The 14,399-nt window shown below is 44.5% G+C and overlaps 1 protein-coding gene across 1 annotated transcript in view; it reads left to right on the forward strand.

The window, feature by feature from the left end:
- mcm6l (MCM6 minichromosome maintenance deficient 6, like) overlaps positions 1-14,399 on the forward strand; it is a gene marked incomplete at both ends in the record, with an annotated part of 63,460 nt that overhangs the window by 20,947 nt on the left and 28,114 nt on the right. The window contains 5 exons of the mRNA XM_083653708.1: positions 4,148-4,289; positions 5,838-5,979; positions 6,897-7,004; positions 8,738-8,893; positions 14,170-14,298. Of these exons, the coding sequence (XP_083509834.1) occupies positions 4,148-4,289; positions 5,838-5,979; positions 6,897-7,004; positions 8,738-8,893; positions 14,170-14,298 (677 nt within the window). The remainder of the gene's footprint in view (positions 1-4,147; positions 4,290-5,837; positions 5,980-6,896; positions 7,005-8,737; positions 8,894-14,169; positions 14,299-14,399) is intronic.

The raw sequence follows: 14,399 nt of genomic DNA on the forward strand, positions 1-14,399 counted from the left end.
TAGTGACATTGAATTAAGGCCGTAGCTGAAGTCTTCATTGTCTTCTTGTCCAGGAACTTATAGTACAGCTGCTTAGCTTCAATATATACAGGAATCGTGCATTTTGTGATAAAAGTATGAAATTTGGTACACTTATAGCCAAAGGCATTCTCTCTCATTGAAAATTCAAAATGGCCGCCTTTTGTCCAGACTGGTTGGATATGGATGATCTCTGTGTCAAATTATGTTTTTTTTCTCTTTTTTCCCCCCTTTTTTTTCTCTGCAGAAATTGAATTATAAACTCTAGAATTTCTAAGAAGCTTCCTTCCATCTCACAAGACTTGTTCTAGCGACCTTGCCCTAAAGTGCGCGTTTATATATGGAGAACAAAATGAAGATACCCGATGTTATTGTTGAGTAAATGTCCACATATTGGCATGCTGAAATGGCCATACATGTATGTGGAGATCTCAGTCATTGTCCCTTTTATACCCATATATGGAGATTGATATTTGATGTCAGGGACGTGAGCTCAGTAATGTTACTGATGTGAGCTCCATATTTGGAGTGTTTGATGTCAGTGGTGTGAGCTTCATATCAGAAATGTGTGATTTCAGTGATGTGACATCTATATTAGGAATGTGTGATGTTCGTGATGTCTGATGTCAGTGTGATGTCAGTGATGTGTGATGTCAGTGATGTCCTAATTAGGCGGTGTGACCCATTGACAAAGATCCACCAGTTTCACAGACTCACAGCTAAGTGAGGCCAAATCAAAGGTCTATCCCTATTCAATTATTCACACTCACCTTCACAGAAACAGAGTGCTGTGCACTGTAACTGAGCTTTTTTGCACTTGCACTGCCCAACACAACCCTTTTTGCATTTGCAAGAGACCAGTTCATAACTGGACTGGCCTGCATCTGGTAGGCATGTCCAGAAGGGCTCATAGTCCCCCTCAGATGTCTTTGACCAGCCCCATTTGCACGGTGAGGGTAGTTCGCACAATTGCCCAATTTCGCATCACTGATGACATCACTCACTGATGACATCACTCTCTCCCTCTCCCTCAGTCTCTCTCCCTTTCCCTCAGTCTCTCTCCCTGTCCTCTCTCTCCCTCTCCCTCAGTCTCTCTCCCCCTCTCTCTCCCTCTCCCTCAGTCTCTCTCGTGTGTGTCACTGATGACATAATCAGTGATGTCACAATGATGTCACAATGCCTATGTATGACATCACTGATGACATCATCACTGATGACATCATCACTGATGACATCACTGAACTATACCCTCAGCCTTAGGGCAATCAGCTTTCTGAATGTTGATCAGGACTTTCACTGCATGCTCGTTTTTTTGCTCTTTTCAACATTGTTTCATTGTACTTAAGCCTGCATGTTTGATGATATTGTGCTTTGTTCGCAACCATGGCAGCTGCAATACCATGGCCCTCATCCAGTCTTTCAATTGGCATTGTGGAAGGGAGCTGGCCAAGTTCCTTGAACTGGGTTAAATGCTCTGCAAGTGAAGTGTATCCACTCCCCTTGTCTGCCCGCTTGGACTGCAAAGGACATCTCAATGCCTCTGCCGTGTGTTCTTGGCATAGAATACAGAGCTTCCAGTCAGTCTTGGCTGTGCAAGACGTTGATGGTCCTTGACCATCAAAATTCACAAGTAAGAATTTCTTTGACATCTTCTCAGACAATAAACTTTGTTTGCAGTAATGGCCGAGGGGTTATCCTTTTACCACCTTTACTACAAGGAAACACATACAAGTATGGGATACAACTAGGTTCGGAAAATTTCCCTACACCTAGTCCGATCGTTCATCCAGTACCATTTAATTCCTGTGCGATCTGTACACCATCCGGGTAACTATATGAAAGTCATATAAAGCCCTGTTACCCTTGGCTCAGCTCTCCCGCGCTGGCACATCCTGTCCATTCAGGTGCGGCTATCTAACTACATCTAAATATGTAAACTATAACTAGATGTGGGGCTAACATTAGATAGCATTTAGGAAACTAAACTGCACTACCACTCAACTATCACCACAACCAGCACGTATACAGAAATACATAAAATTTGGCATTGTTAAGAGGAGTGTATTTAGCTGGCACTGAACCCCATGCTGAGTTTCACAGCAGTGGTGTTACCAGTGTGCCCTGGCTGTGTTTCAACATCCACTCTATTATGTTTCCATTCATCGAATGGTTCAGTTGTTTGCAGATATGAGGTTATTGAATCAACCATTTAACCAACCAAGTTTGATTTCGGCCATAATGACTGCCATCTTGAAAATGGTCATAGGTCAGCAGTGGTCAACAGTTGTGAGTACTGATGTCATCAGTTGTGTTGTAGAAGGAAGCTTCTGGCCAATTTCAAGTAAAATTTTTGAATTCTGCATTGGAAAAAATGACTTATTTGAAACTGGGATCACCCATATCAGACAGCCACAGAAGTGACGGCGGCCATCTTGAAAATTTAATTAATTTTTTATTATCCAAAAGACATTTACCAATTACTCTTTATGGTAAATAAGTCTGAAACATCATATTCTATCCATCATTCATAAGAAAACGGTTGTTGCTGGTGGCCATTTTGAAAAACGGCTGCCATGTTGAGAATTCACGATGCCTCCATATCCAAATCTTTTTGGACTACCTTTGGCTATAAGTGTACCAAGTTTCATGCTTTTATCACAAAGTGCACGATTGTTTTGGTTGTCTGCTGCACTATTAGATATTCTTGCTAAATATTTAGTCTTTGAGTGAATTTTTCCAGTGACTGAAAGGGCCATGGCTTCACTCATCATACAACACACTTATCTTGTAAGTGTTGTGTAACAGGACAACTGGGATTGTTCCTTAGTTTTTTAGATCCAAAAACAATGAATTCAGATTTTCCCAGATGCAAGGACAACCTGTTGTCACATAGCCACCTGCTTACTCTCTGAAGCTCTTCACCCAGAGACTTTCCAGCTGTATCTAAGGAGTCTCCAGTTACTAGTAGGGAGGAGTCGTCCGCGTATAGGAACAAAGGACACGTACAGGCAGCCAGGGTCGGACTGGGACTAAAAAACAGCCCTGGACTTTTCTGCCCAGACCAGCCCACCTCAACCAGCCCGCGGCGCGGATACTTCGCAACCCCCGCCCCATCGATGCACAAACACAAGAGCAAGTCAAAATTTGGAGGGGGCAACATTCGGTGACGACCAAAGGTTTCCGCCAAAAAATTGGACGGTAACCTTAGCTCGCAGCCGAAATCTTTAGGCTGTTTTTCTAAAATGTTGGTCGTTTGAAGCCAGATTTAGAGGAATATCTAATTTTAAATTAACATTAGACTGTTGTGATGTCATTATTCAGTTTTAACCATCGATATTGATGTCATACCTGACAGACCTGACAGATCTCCTCCATCGCCACTCCCCCACTCGCCACCTCCGATCTGCCGATGCTAACCTACTCACCCCCATCACCAAGACCAAGTACCGCACCTTGGGGGACAGAGCCTTCGCCATTGCTGCCCCAACCCTCTGGAATTCCCTGCCCCTTAACATCTGTAACTCTGACACACACTTCTTTCAAAAACCAACTCAAATCCCACCTTTTCAAGAAAGCCTACAATATCTGACTTCTACCTCCACCTTCCTTTTTCATTTTGCACCCCCATATTTGTTTTTGTTCTACATTTGTGTAAGTCTTATGTTATACTGTTTGTAAAGCATCATTGAGTAACTAGAAAAGCGCTATATAAGTTATATGTATTATTAAAATTTGCTCCTTTTCTCCTGAGGGTAAATACTGTATATTTATTTCGAGATTTTTGTCAATTATATGTGCGGTTATGGTTATTAGCTTAGTCACTCACTTCTACTAGCTTCTACACCAGAGTAATCCTGTGGGGATGGTGCATTCCCAAAGTGGGCTGCTGGGGGTCACTCTCTAAAAAAAGAAGCTTTCCCAAAGTGGGCCGCTGGGGTTCTGTCTCAACCGGATTTTTTTTTTCTTTGCCTGGTCAAGCGGCCCACGGCCCACCGGGATTTGTCCCGGTGCTCCCGATGGCCAGGCCGACTATGCAGGGAGCCTCCATGTCGTTTATGTATAATAAAAATAATAAAGGGTTGACCGGCACCGATTTTTTTCTAATGAGAAATGCTGGTCTGGTTGCCAGGTAATGACGAAATCAAGCGAGGCATTCTGCTGATGCTGTTTGGTGGTGTTGCCAAGACGACCATGGAGGGTACTTCCCTGAGGGGCGACGTCAATGTTTGCATCGTCGGAGACCCCAGCACGTCCAAGAGCCAGTTTCTCAAGTATGTTCTACACACACTACAGCATGTCCAAATCCAGTTCCTTAAGTATGTACTTGGCTCTTAAACATCTTACATCCTCCATCCATCTGTTTCCTTTATGTTTGGTAACATGTATCTAAAAATAAATAAATATTGGTTTAGGCGTGGGGGCTGGGAGAGATTAGGCTTAGGGTTAGGGTCTGTGGGAGGTTAGGTTTAGGCGTGGGGGGTGGGAAAGGTTAGGTTTAGGCATGGGGGGTGGGGGAGGTTAGGTTAGGGTCTGGGGGAGGTTAGGTTTAGGCGTGGGGGGTGGGAAAGGTTAGGTTTAGGCTGAGTTCCGGAAAGTTGGAAATAATATTGACAGATTGGGACTTCCCGGATCAATAAGTGAAACATTGGTAAAGCACAAAGGCCTCTTTCCTACCATAAGGTAAACACCAAGCTATAACCTGATTTTCACCAAAACCATCCATCTTCCAAATAACACTGTCTCTGTGCAGCCGGCCGGCTATGAGACGTAGCCTATTTAGGGACCATCTAAAAAAGTGCAACACCAAAAAGAGAGAGGCTACTACAAAAAATATACTATATTTTTCAAAACTAAGTGGAATAGTATAACCAACATGATTATTGATGTGGTAGGGGATTTTGGTGAAACACCCATATTTTTATATACGGTAGTTTAATTTCAGGGCTCCCCCTCAATGTCTCAAATTATTCTTTCAGGGGAGCTCATGTCCTTTTCAGGGGAGCCAAGCTCGCCTTAGCTCCCCCCAATTCAAACTATCACTACATTCATTGGAGTTTAGTCAAAGCCAGAGTTGGTCAGATTACTTTGACATGTAGGCAGTTGTAGTCAATTACTCACTACAAATTAGATTAAAATCTTTGTAATGTAATCCCTTGCATTAAAAAAACAATTGTAATCTAATCTGATTACTTTTGGATTACTTCAAAATCAAACATTGAAAAGATTGCACCTTATACAAAAAAATTGACATAGTCAGAAAAAAAAGTAGTTCCACAAAAAAAAAAAAAAATCTCTTTAAATGAACACATCAACATTTTGGGAGATTCGCCTATTTGCCATATTTCCAATAGTAAAACGATAATATAGATGCCTTTCTCTTCTCTGTGCGTGCAGTATAAAGTGTGTTGCGCCTCTCCTGCTAGTGAGCTTGGCACTACAATGGGACTCAATGGTTCAGCAGCAGCATACCCCCATTCACTAAAAATACACATTCCAACAGCACCAAAACACTCAGGTGTTGTGACTCATGTCCTCACCACGCTATGAAATAAGAATCCAAAATTATGAGAAACTGTCATCATCGAAGTAAATATACAACTTCTTTCCAAACATGAACTTCTTTCCAAACATGGCCGCCTGGCGCAGTGACACACAGCACACAGCACCGCAAAAGACTGATGATTGCACACAGCGTCTGCGCTATCATTCTTTTTGTCCCTTTTGTTTTGTTGGCGGAAGTAATGTTAGTTGCTATTACATTGTGTTTTGCGTGCGTGTGTGTGGTGTTGTGTGTGTGTGTATTGTGCGTGTGTGTGTAGGCATGTGGAGGACTTCGCCCCGCGTGCGGTCTACACCAGCGGTAAAGCCAGCACTGCTGCCGGCCTGACGGCGGCCGTGGTCAAAGATGAGGAGTCCCATGAGTTTGTCATCGAAGCAGGAGCCCTCATGCTGGCTGACAATGTAACGTGTGTGTGTGTGTGTGTGTGTGTGTGTGTGTGTAATGATATCGCATGTCATCCGTATCGGCCGACAAAGGCTAATTCACTTTATTTGGATAGTCAGTCTACAGAGTGTAACATTTCAACAGCTTATTAGTTGACATTCAGAAAGTCAACTGTTTAACAGATGTTAACAGATTCTCTATAGAGTATTATGTGACAATTCATTAACATACCTACATATTTCACTCTGCGCAGGTGTGTGGAACGCAAACAGAATCTGTTGTTGAATCTCATCTCAACGAATAAGCTGGTAAACATCTACAGACAAAGCCAGAGTTGAATTGTTGAATGTCAACTAACAAGCTGTTGAAATGTTACCAATACTCTGTAGACTCTCTAAAATGACCATTTATGGATCATTCAAACCTATGGAAATCCAGGAATGGCATCGTGATCCAAGCCTGTTTAAGTAGTTAGCCTTCGCACCTCATTACATTTGTTTGCCAGTGATTTTGTGTGCTCCAGTACTTTGAACTGTTTCCTCTGGGATCAATCTTAGTTTAGTTTGATTTTTTTTTACAAAATTACACAGATAAAATTAAATAAATGGCAGGTTGTTTTACATAACCTAAGTTCAAGTAGTTTTCTTATTTTGCCCATTGAATTTGTCCATTAAAAGCATTCTATTTGTTTGCTTCTGCGGCTACCAGTGGACCATCACCATAAGAGTATAGGCACAATAATGTGTCAATTCCACTACAGGAGAAAAGAGTTGGAAAATATGGGGTGGGGGGGGATCCAATATCGTGCTGCGCATCCCTATTGTTGTTTGATTCTGTAGGTAGGGTATTGTAGCTCTTTTATATCTGCCTCTTCTGTTGAATATGCTGTTGGAGTAGCACATCACTGTGGTTGTTTGTCCTGTTTTGGGTTTAGGGCGTGTGCTGCATTGATGAGTTTGATAAAATGGATCTGAAGGACCAGGTGGCCATTCATGAAGCCATGGAGCAGCAGACCATCTCCATCACCAAGGCTGGAGTCAAGGTCTGGACACACCTCCTTCCACACTCACTGCATTTCCCATACTCGGACACTGCTCACTGTTTGACTTACAGGCCTACAGACAGTTAACCAGTGATATTAGTTTTTAGTTAGTTCAAGATTCAAGATTCAATCAGTTTATTGCCATGTCAACAAAGTTGATAGGAATTTGTCTTGGTTCGCTCTCAGACAAAAAGGACAAGACAGTGCAGCAGCACACCATATACAAACAATAACACAAGAACAAAATAACATTCAGGAACAGTATCCAGCAGCATCGTATTCAGCAGAAGTGCATACAGTTTAAAGTGCAATAGGTCAGACATAATCAATGGATCAGTGCAAGTTCAGTGCAAGTTCAGATGTCTAATGGCAAGGAGGTAGGTGCTATCTCTGAAGCGAGATGTTTTGCTCTAAATGCTTCTGTATCTCCTGCCTGATGGGAGGAGATTAAAGAGGTAGTGTGCCGGATGAGAGTTGTCTGCTATGATTTTTTTCGCCTTCCTGATAATTCTTGTGGAAAAGAGTGATGTAAGTGAGGGGAGACTACAGCCGATGATTTTAGATGCTCGGCGTACTACTCTTTCCAGCCGAGTCTTGTCCTGAGTGGTTGTGTGACCAAACCAGACAAGCATAGAGAAAGTAAGAATACTCTCAATAGCAGATTCCTGATCAATAGCTGATTCCTGATCTCAATAGCGGATTCCTGATCAGATGGCTCATTACTGCCTGTTACAGACATGACTATAGAACACGGGTAATCTGCTGTGTTGTGATAGGCTGATGACTAGAGCAGAGGCAATCTGCTGTGTTGTGATGGGCTGATTACTAGAGCAAGGGTAATCTGCTGTGTTGTGATAGGCTGATGACTAGAGCAGAGGTAATCTGCTGTGTTGTGATAGGCTGATTACTTGAAACAGGGGTCATTTGCTGTGTTGTGATAGGCAGATAACTAGAGCAGAGGTAATCTGCTGTGTTGTGATAGCTGATGACTAGAGCAGAGCAGAGCCGTATCTCCATTCACTCCAATGGACTAGTTTTTTTCCAGGAAGTAAGGTCCTGGAACTCTTGAGTAAAAAAAGCAGCACTGTCGAGTTGCAGCAAAATTGACAGTTTGTGTTGTACTTTGAAAGGGTTTTTCATCCCTTGAATCAAATTGTACATTATCAGCTTTATTTTATCATGCAAAAGTAGCGCGAGACCCATTCCTGGCTGTTCATTGGCTAATGAGTCTCGCATTTTGGTTCCTCCGCTGACGCCACTCTCTCTAGAGGACACTAGAGCAGAGGTAATCTGCTGTGTTGTGATAGGCTGATTACTAGAACAGGGGTAATCTGCTGTGTTGTGATAGGCTGATGACTAGAGCAGGGGTAATCTGTTGTGTTGCGATAGGCTGATGACTAGAACAGGGGTAATCTGCTGTGTTGTGATAGGCTGATAACTAGAGCAGGGGTAATCTGCTGTGTTGTGATAGGCTGATGATTAGAGCAGGGGTAATCTGCTGTGTAAGTGTAACGTTTTTAATGAGTTTGATCAGGCCTAGATTATGGAGAAGCATCTGTCTTGTCGGTCTGTTCCTTTGTTGTTATGCCTCTTGATGTGTTGTCATTTTTACCCCCATGGTATTGAAAATGGTATACATTTTTCTGGGTATCTACGGTATATAAGTTAAGAAATTCTAGTATGGTGACAACCCTAGCAAGAGCTGATGGAGTCAGTGGTGCTTGTTCCCCCAGGCCACGCTGAATGCTCGCACATCCATCCTGGCTGCTGCCAACCCCATCGACGGCCGCTACAACCGCTCCAAGTCCCTCAAACAAAACGTCAACATGTCCGCCCCCATCATGTCCCGCTTCGACCTCTTTTTCATCCTGGTCGATGAATGCAACGAGGTAGGACCACACACACACAGCTGGTGCAGATAATACGCATTATAATATAAACATTATAATAAACTAATGTATCAATATATACCTGTGTGTGTGTGTGTGTGTGTGTGTGTGTGTTATACAGTAGCCTATATACTACACATGGGCAAAATGCGGCCCCATGGCCAGACCTGGACCATCTCAATCCGGCTCCCAACGTCCTCAAAAATAACAACCGCCCCTAAAAACTCAAGAAAAGGCATAATTATGTTAATAAATCTCATCTGCTACAGCCATTGGATTATATATTACCGTATATTATATCGGGGATTAACAGGAGAAATTACCAATCATAGCGGGAGACAGGGTTAAAAATAAGGAGACTCCTGCGAAAATCAGGAATGTTGGCAGGTATGATGTCCAATGTGTGGCCCTTCACTTTATGTAAGTCAGTATGGCCCTCTGGATTTCTTTTTTGCCAACCCCTGCCTTCAAATCTAGTTTTCTGGGACTCCGGCCCGGTTCTGTGTATGTTCTGGGCAGTTCCCAGTAGCGCACTCCCCCAGTTTCAAGTCAATCGGACGAATGTTTCTCGAGATGAACCACTTCTTGTGTTTGCCAGTAGGTGGCACTATGCTGAATTACACGAAATTTGGCACTGCACTCTATCAGGCCCCCCTAACTAAGCACATTCCCCGAGTTTGAAGTAGATCAAACAAACGGTTCTCGAGATAAACCTTTTGGTCTTTGCCAATAGGTAGCGTGTGTGTGTGTGTGTGGGGGAAGGGGGGGGTGGGTGGCGTGGTATCATCCACCCCCTCGTCCACGAAAGCGACATCGGCTTTCGTGACACAAATCGTGACTGACAGACACCCGCCGCCCGCTCGCCCGTCCACCTCGGCAATTGTATTCTATATAGGATTGTGGGGTTCTGTAATCACATAATGCACACTTTCAAAAAGTGAAGTAGACTGTAAAAGTGGGAAAGTATGGGAAAGCAAGCAATTGATTCCTAACATTTTCCTCAAGAACAACCTAGCCTAATATAATGAATGCATAATACTGTAGCAAGACAAACGCATTAACATTGAAAAGAAAGATGGGGCCGACGAGGACCGCTGGAGGAAAATTGCCGATGGTGTAAATGCATTAATAAATATATTTGTCACTGTCCATCATTAAGGCACAGTGAACATATAGGTTTCATTGATACAGTATTGTGTGATCACATTGAGGCTATGGGGCACTTTACACGAGGACGGTTTCCTATGGAAACGGGGAATTATTTTATCTTTTGTGCCTCCCGTTAAGACGGCGACGGCGAATTCGCGCTTAGGAAACGACACATTTTGAAACCACCCTCTAGAGTGGAATTGTTGGTGACGCTTCCCGCTGAGTGCTCCATGTAATCGGTTAGAAACGATAGTCTTCCCAGAAACTCTGACGTGCCTGCACACGCGACACATGCTTGGCAACATTCAGAAGCTACACTGCGGCCGACTTCAGTTACATGTTCATAGCGAGCGTTACTGCTGCTGTGAGGAGCCGATGGCTGTTACCCGGTCAGCATTTAACGTTAGGCAAGCACATCGACAGTGTTTTCTCACTGCAGCCTACACAGTAGACAGTGTCAGCACAGCCAGCGCTCCCGATCCTCGCTGCTCGTTAAATATTTCCAAATAGGCTTATTCTGATAAACTGGTCACATCTATGTAACGTTCTCACCCGAAGAATATTACAACTTTAAAACAGTTTGTTTTTTTTAGCTTGAAAACAGCTTTTTGGCAAGTCTAAAAATTACTACGGTAGCCATAATCTACTTCCGTGTCTAAAACCCAGAAAGACGATTACGAAATGACGTCATGTAGAAGCGTCCGTGGAGTGACGAGCAACGCCCCGTTGACCATCACACTGCCACCTAGCGACCTGGCATGTACATTACGGCGTTTTAAAAATTCAACAGCGCTCATGTAAACGGGGAGAAGGTGTGAAGGAAAAGGTGTGAAGGAAACGCTATTGTGTCGTTTCTTCCAGAGACTGTCCCCGTGTAAAGGGCCCCTATGAAAACAATTCAATCAGCTTCACGTTTCCCATAGCTACAGTGATGGAATATGCAATCTCAAGATTCAAGATTTTTATTGTCACTCCATGGTACAAGTATCACGTGTGAAATTCTTGTGCTGTGCACTCCGTTTACAACATAGTACAAATATAACAGGGCATATGAGTGCAAAAACAACAAGAAACACAACAAGCAATAAGGCAGTAGAGTGATAAGACAAGTCAGAGACAGTGGCATATTCACTGCACATAGGTGCACATGTCATGTGCATACTTTAGATGTACTTAAACATTTTAAATTTGACGTATTTGACGTACAGGTGCAAATAGCATATACCTAATTAAACATACAATTAAACATTAGACATACTGTACATAATGGTAGCAGCTACAGTGCAGTACAGTACAGCTACTACACTATTTGTGTATGTTAAGGAGTCTCGTGGCCTGCGGGAAGAAACTGTCCCTCAAGCGATTTGTGTGTGGGACCCTGTATCTCCTCCCTGAGGGTAACAGGGAGAACAGGCTGTTGTGGGGATGGTTTGTGTCTTTGATGATCTTCAGGGACCTCCTGAGGCACCGCTGGTTATACAGTTCCTGCAGTTCTGGCAGCTCACATCCTGTTACGTGCTGGGCCGTGTGCCTCACTCTTCGTAGCGCCCTGCGGTCCATGGTGGTACAGTTCCCGTACCAGGTGGTGAAGCAGGCAGTCAGCAGGCTTTCAATGGTGCCTCTGTAGAAGTCCCTAAGGATTTCTGGCCTTAGCCCAAATTTCTTCAGGCGCCTGAGTCCATGTAGTTGCTGTTGGGCCTTTTTGACAACAGTGGCGCTGTGACCGGCCCATGTCAGGTCCTGGTGGATGTTGACTCCCAGGTACTTGAAGCTGTCCACCCTTTCCACCACTGTGCCGTTGATGGTGAATGGGGGGTGTGCGCCCCCCCCTCCTGTAGTGTACAATGATCTCCTTGGTCTTGGAGACATTCAGAGAGAGGTGGTTGTCCTGGCACCACTGTTCTAGGGCCTTCCCCTCCTCTCTGTAGGCCGTCTCGTCGCCCCTGGAGATCAGCCCCACGACTGCTGTGTCTCTGCAAACTTCACGATGGTGTTAGAGATTTGAGTCGCCACGCAGTCGTGGGTGTAGAGGTCATACCAAAAGGGGCTGGAGACGCATCCCTGGGGCGCTCCTATGCTGATGGTCAGTGGGGAGGAGGTGAGGTTGCCCACTCTCACCACCTGGTGGCCATCTGTTGCATCGATTCCTTTCAGGGATCCAATTCAACACACTTAGGGGACATTCAGACCAAGAGCATTTTTGTAGCTGCCAGCGTCTTTCTGCAATTCATTCTCTATGTAAGGACGCGCTATACATGCTCCTCTTTTAATGAACGCACCTGGCGTTTCAGCGCTGGTGGCATCTGTTGTTTTTGGAGGAGCGCTGTGGGCGTTTTAAAGCTGGAAAAAGTTGAACATTAGAGGAAAAGCGCCCTGATCGTCTTTTTCACTCCTTACCTTTTCTCCTCCCGAGGGATTTTCAACCTCGGCTGCTGCCAGAATTGGCAATAATCTGGCTTTCATGTTGACAGTGAACAACATCAAACAGACAAAACCAGCTGGCTACTGTCCTTGTGCTCATTGTGTTCTGATCTGTACTGCACGCGAGTACAGGGGAAAACAAACGGAGCGCAAAAAAAACGCTCCGTGCGTTGTGTTTTGTGCACAATGGAAGCGCTCTCAACATGATTTTCATAGCATTCTGACTGAAAAAAACGCTTTTGGTGTGAATGTCCCCTAAATATGCAACATTTCCTACACTGTTCAGTGTTAATCACAATTTGCGTTTTAAAGTTATGTTGATGTGCCTTGCTTAATGAGCCACCACATCTAATTGCATGAGCATTTTCATGTGCACGAGCTCAGAGCTGGAAATCCAAAATTGACAGACCCAGCTGATAACCACCTTCGTGGTATCGTTTAGCTCCATTACGATTGTCTGGTTAAGTCAATCCAGATCAAGGGGACAGATCCTGGATCTGTTTATCTCCATTCCTGGTACAGGCCTCTGATCTACTGAGACTAAATCTGTATTTAATGCTCTAATCTATCTATAATTCCAGGATTGTTCATGTGTGTGTATATGCATGTCCTTGGTGTATCTCGAAGTTGAAGTTGATGGGGCGAACGGTTTGTCCGATCGCTGCGGTCAAAACCGCCAGAACTGAGCATGCTCAGAACATCCCGAGACTTCTGTCATAGACACAGTCATCATCAGTGATGTGATCAATCCTTCCCTGCAGAGGCTATAAGGAGGACCGTTAGATTTTGACTTTCACTCACTGAGTGACTGAGTGAGTAAACAGGCACTGCACTAGTATATTTAAAGCACAAGTTTTTTTGGCCAATCATTGTGAGAATGACATCGCTAACTGTTAGCAATGTGGCGTGGTGGGACCGATCATGAGGTCTAACGGATGATGAGAGATTAATGGGCTGTTGTAGTGATGTGGCTGAGGATATAGCTGCCCAGCAGCACGACTCTGAAGGAGAAAAAACTCAGTCTTTGTAGGTGGCCTATCGAAACCTAGAAAAGTAGTGCAACAGGGTACCCGTTAGTCATGGCATTCCTGGAATATCAATATCAGAATGTCCCTGAAAAATAGTAATAAGTCATGGAAAGTCATGGAGTTTGGCACGGTGGTGCAGTGGTAGCGTTCTTGCCTCACACTCTCGCCTCACATCAAGAAGGTCCTTGGTTCGATTCTCGCCTGGGAAACTGTTGGCACCAGGGGTATGTCTCGCCATGCCTTCAGTGCCTGGTGCCCAGGTGGGCGATCTGGTGAAAAGGGCCTTTCTATGTTCTCGCCGTGCTCCCCTGGGGTTTCCTCAATATAAGCCTCAATGGACCGCCACTAAAAACATGCAGAAGATGGTCGTCTGACTAGCGGCGGTTGGAAGAAGTTGATCCCCAGGCGCTCCACTGCAGCTGTACACCGCTCCTCGCCAGCCCATGGAAGAGGACGAGCCAGGGCAGGAAAAATGAGGAAGACAAATTTCACGGCGCCTCTAGACTTGTGTTTGTGTGTGTGTGCGCGCATGCGTAATGCGTGTGTGCATGTGTTGGTGCATTGTAAAGACGGAGTTTGTCCTCTACCCTTGGTACATCAGGGCCACAATGGGTCACTGGTGGTAAATGTGCTGGTGAATAGATTGTAGTTGACCATGGGTTTTGTGTCCTTCCCCAGGTAACGGATTATGCGATAGCCCGTCGCATCGTGGACCTCCACTGCAGGAACATGGAGTCTGTACAGAGGGTCTACTCTACAGACCAGATCCAGAGGTACATCCTCTTTGCCAGGCAGTTCCAGCCCAAGGTCAGTCTACAAGTTTTATTTGGGCTTTGCGAAGTGAAAAACTCACAATGTCACCTGTGCATTGACTAGGAAGGTTCAGTTGTAATCTGACTTGCAGTGCG

Source organism: Poromitra crassiceps (assembly GCF_964638095.1).
Source record: "Poromitra crassiceps genome assembly, chromosome: 17".
NCBI classification, from domain to species: domain Eukaryota; kingdom Metazoa; phylum Chordata; class Actinopteri; order Beryciformes; family Melamphaidae; genus Poromitra; species Poromitra crassiceps.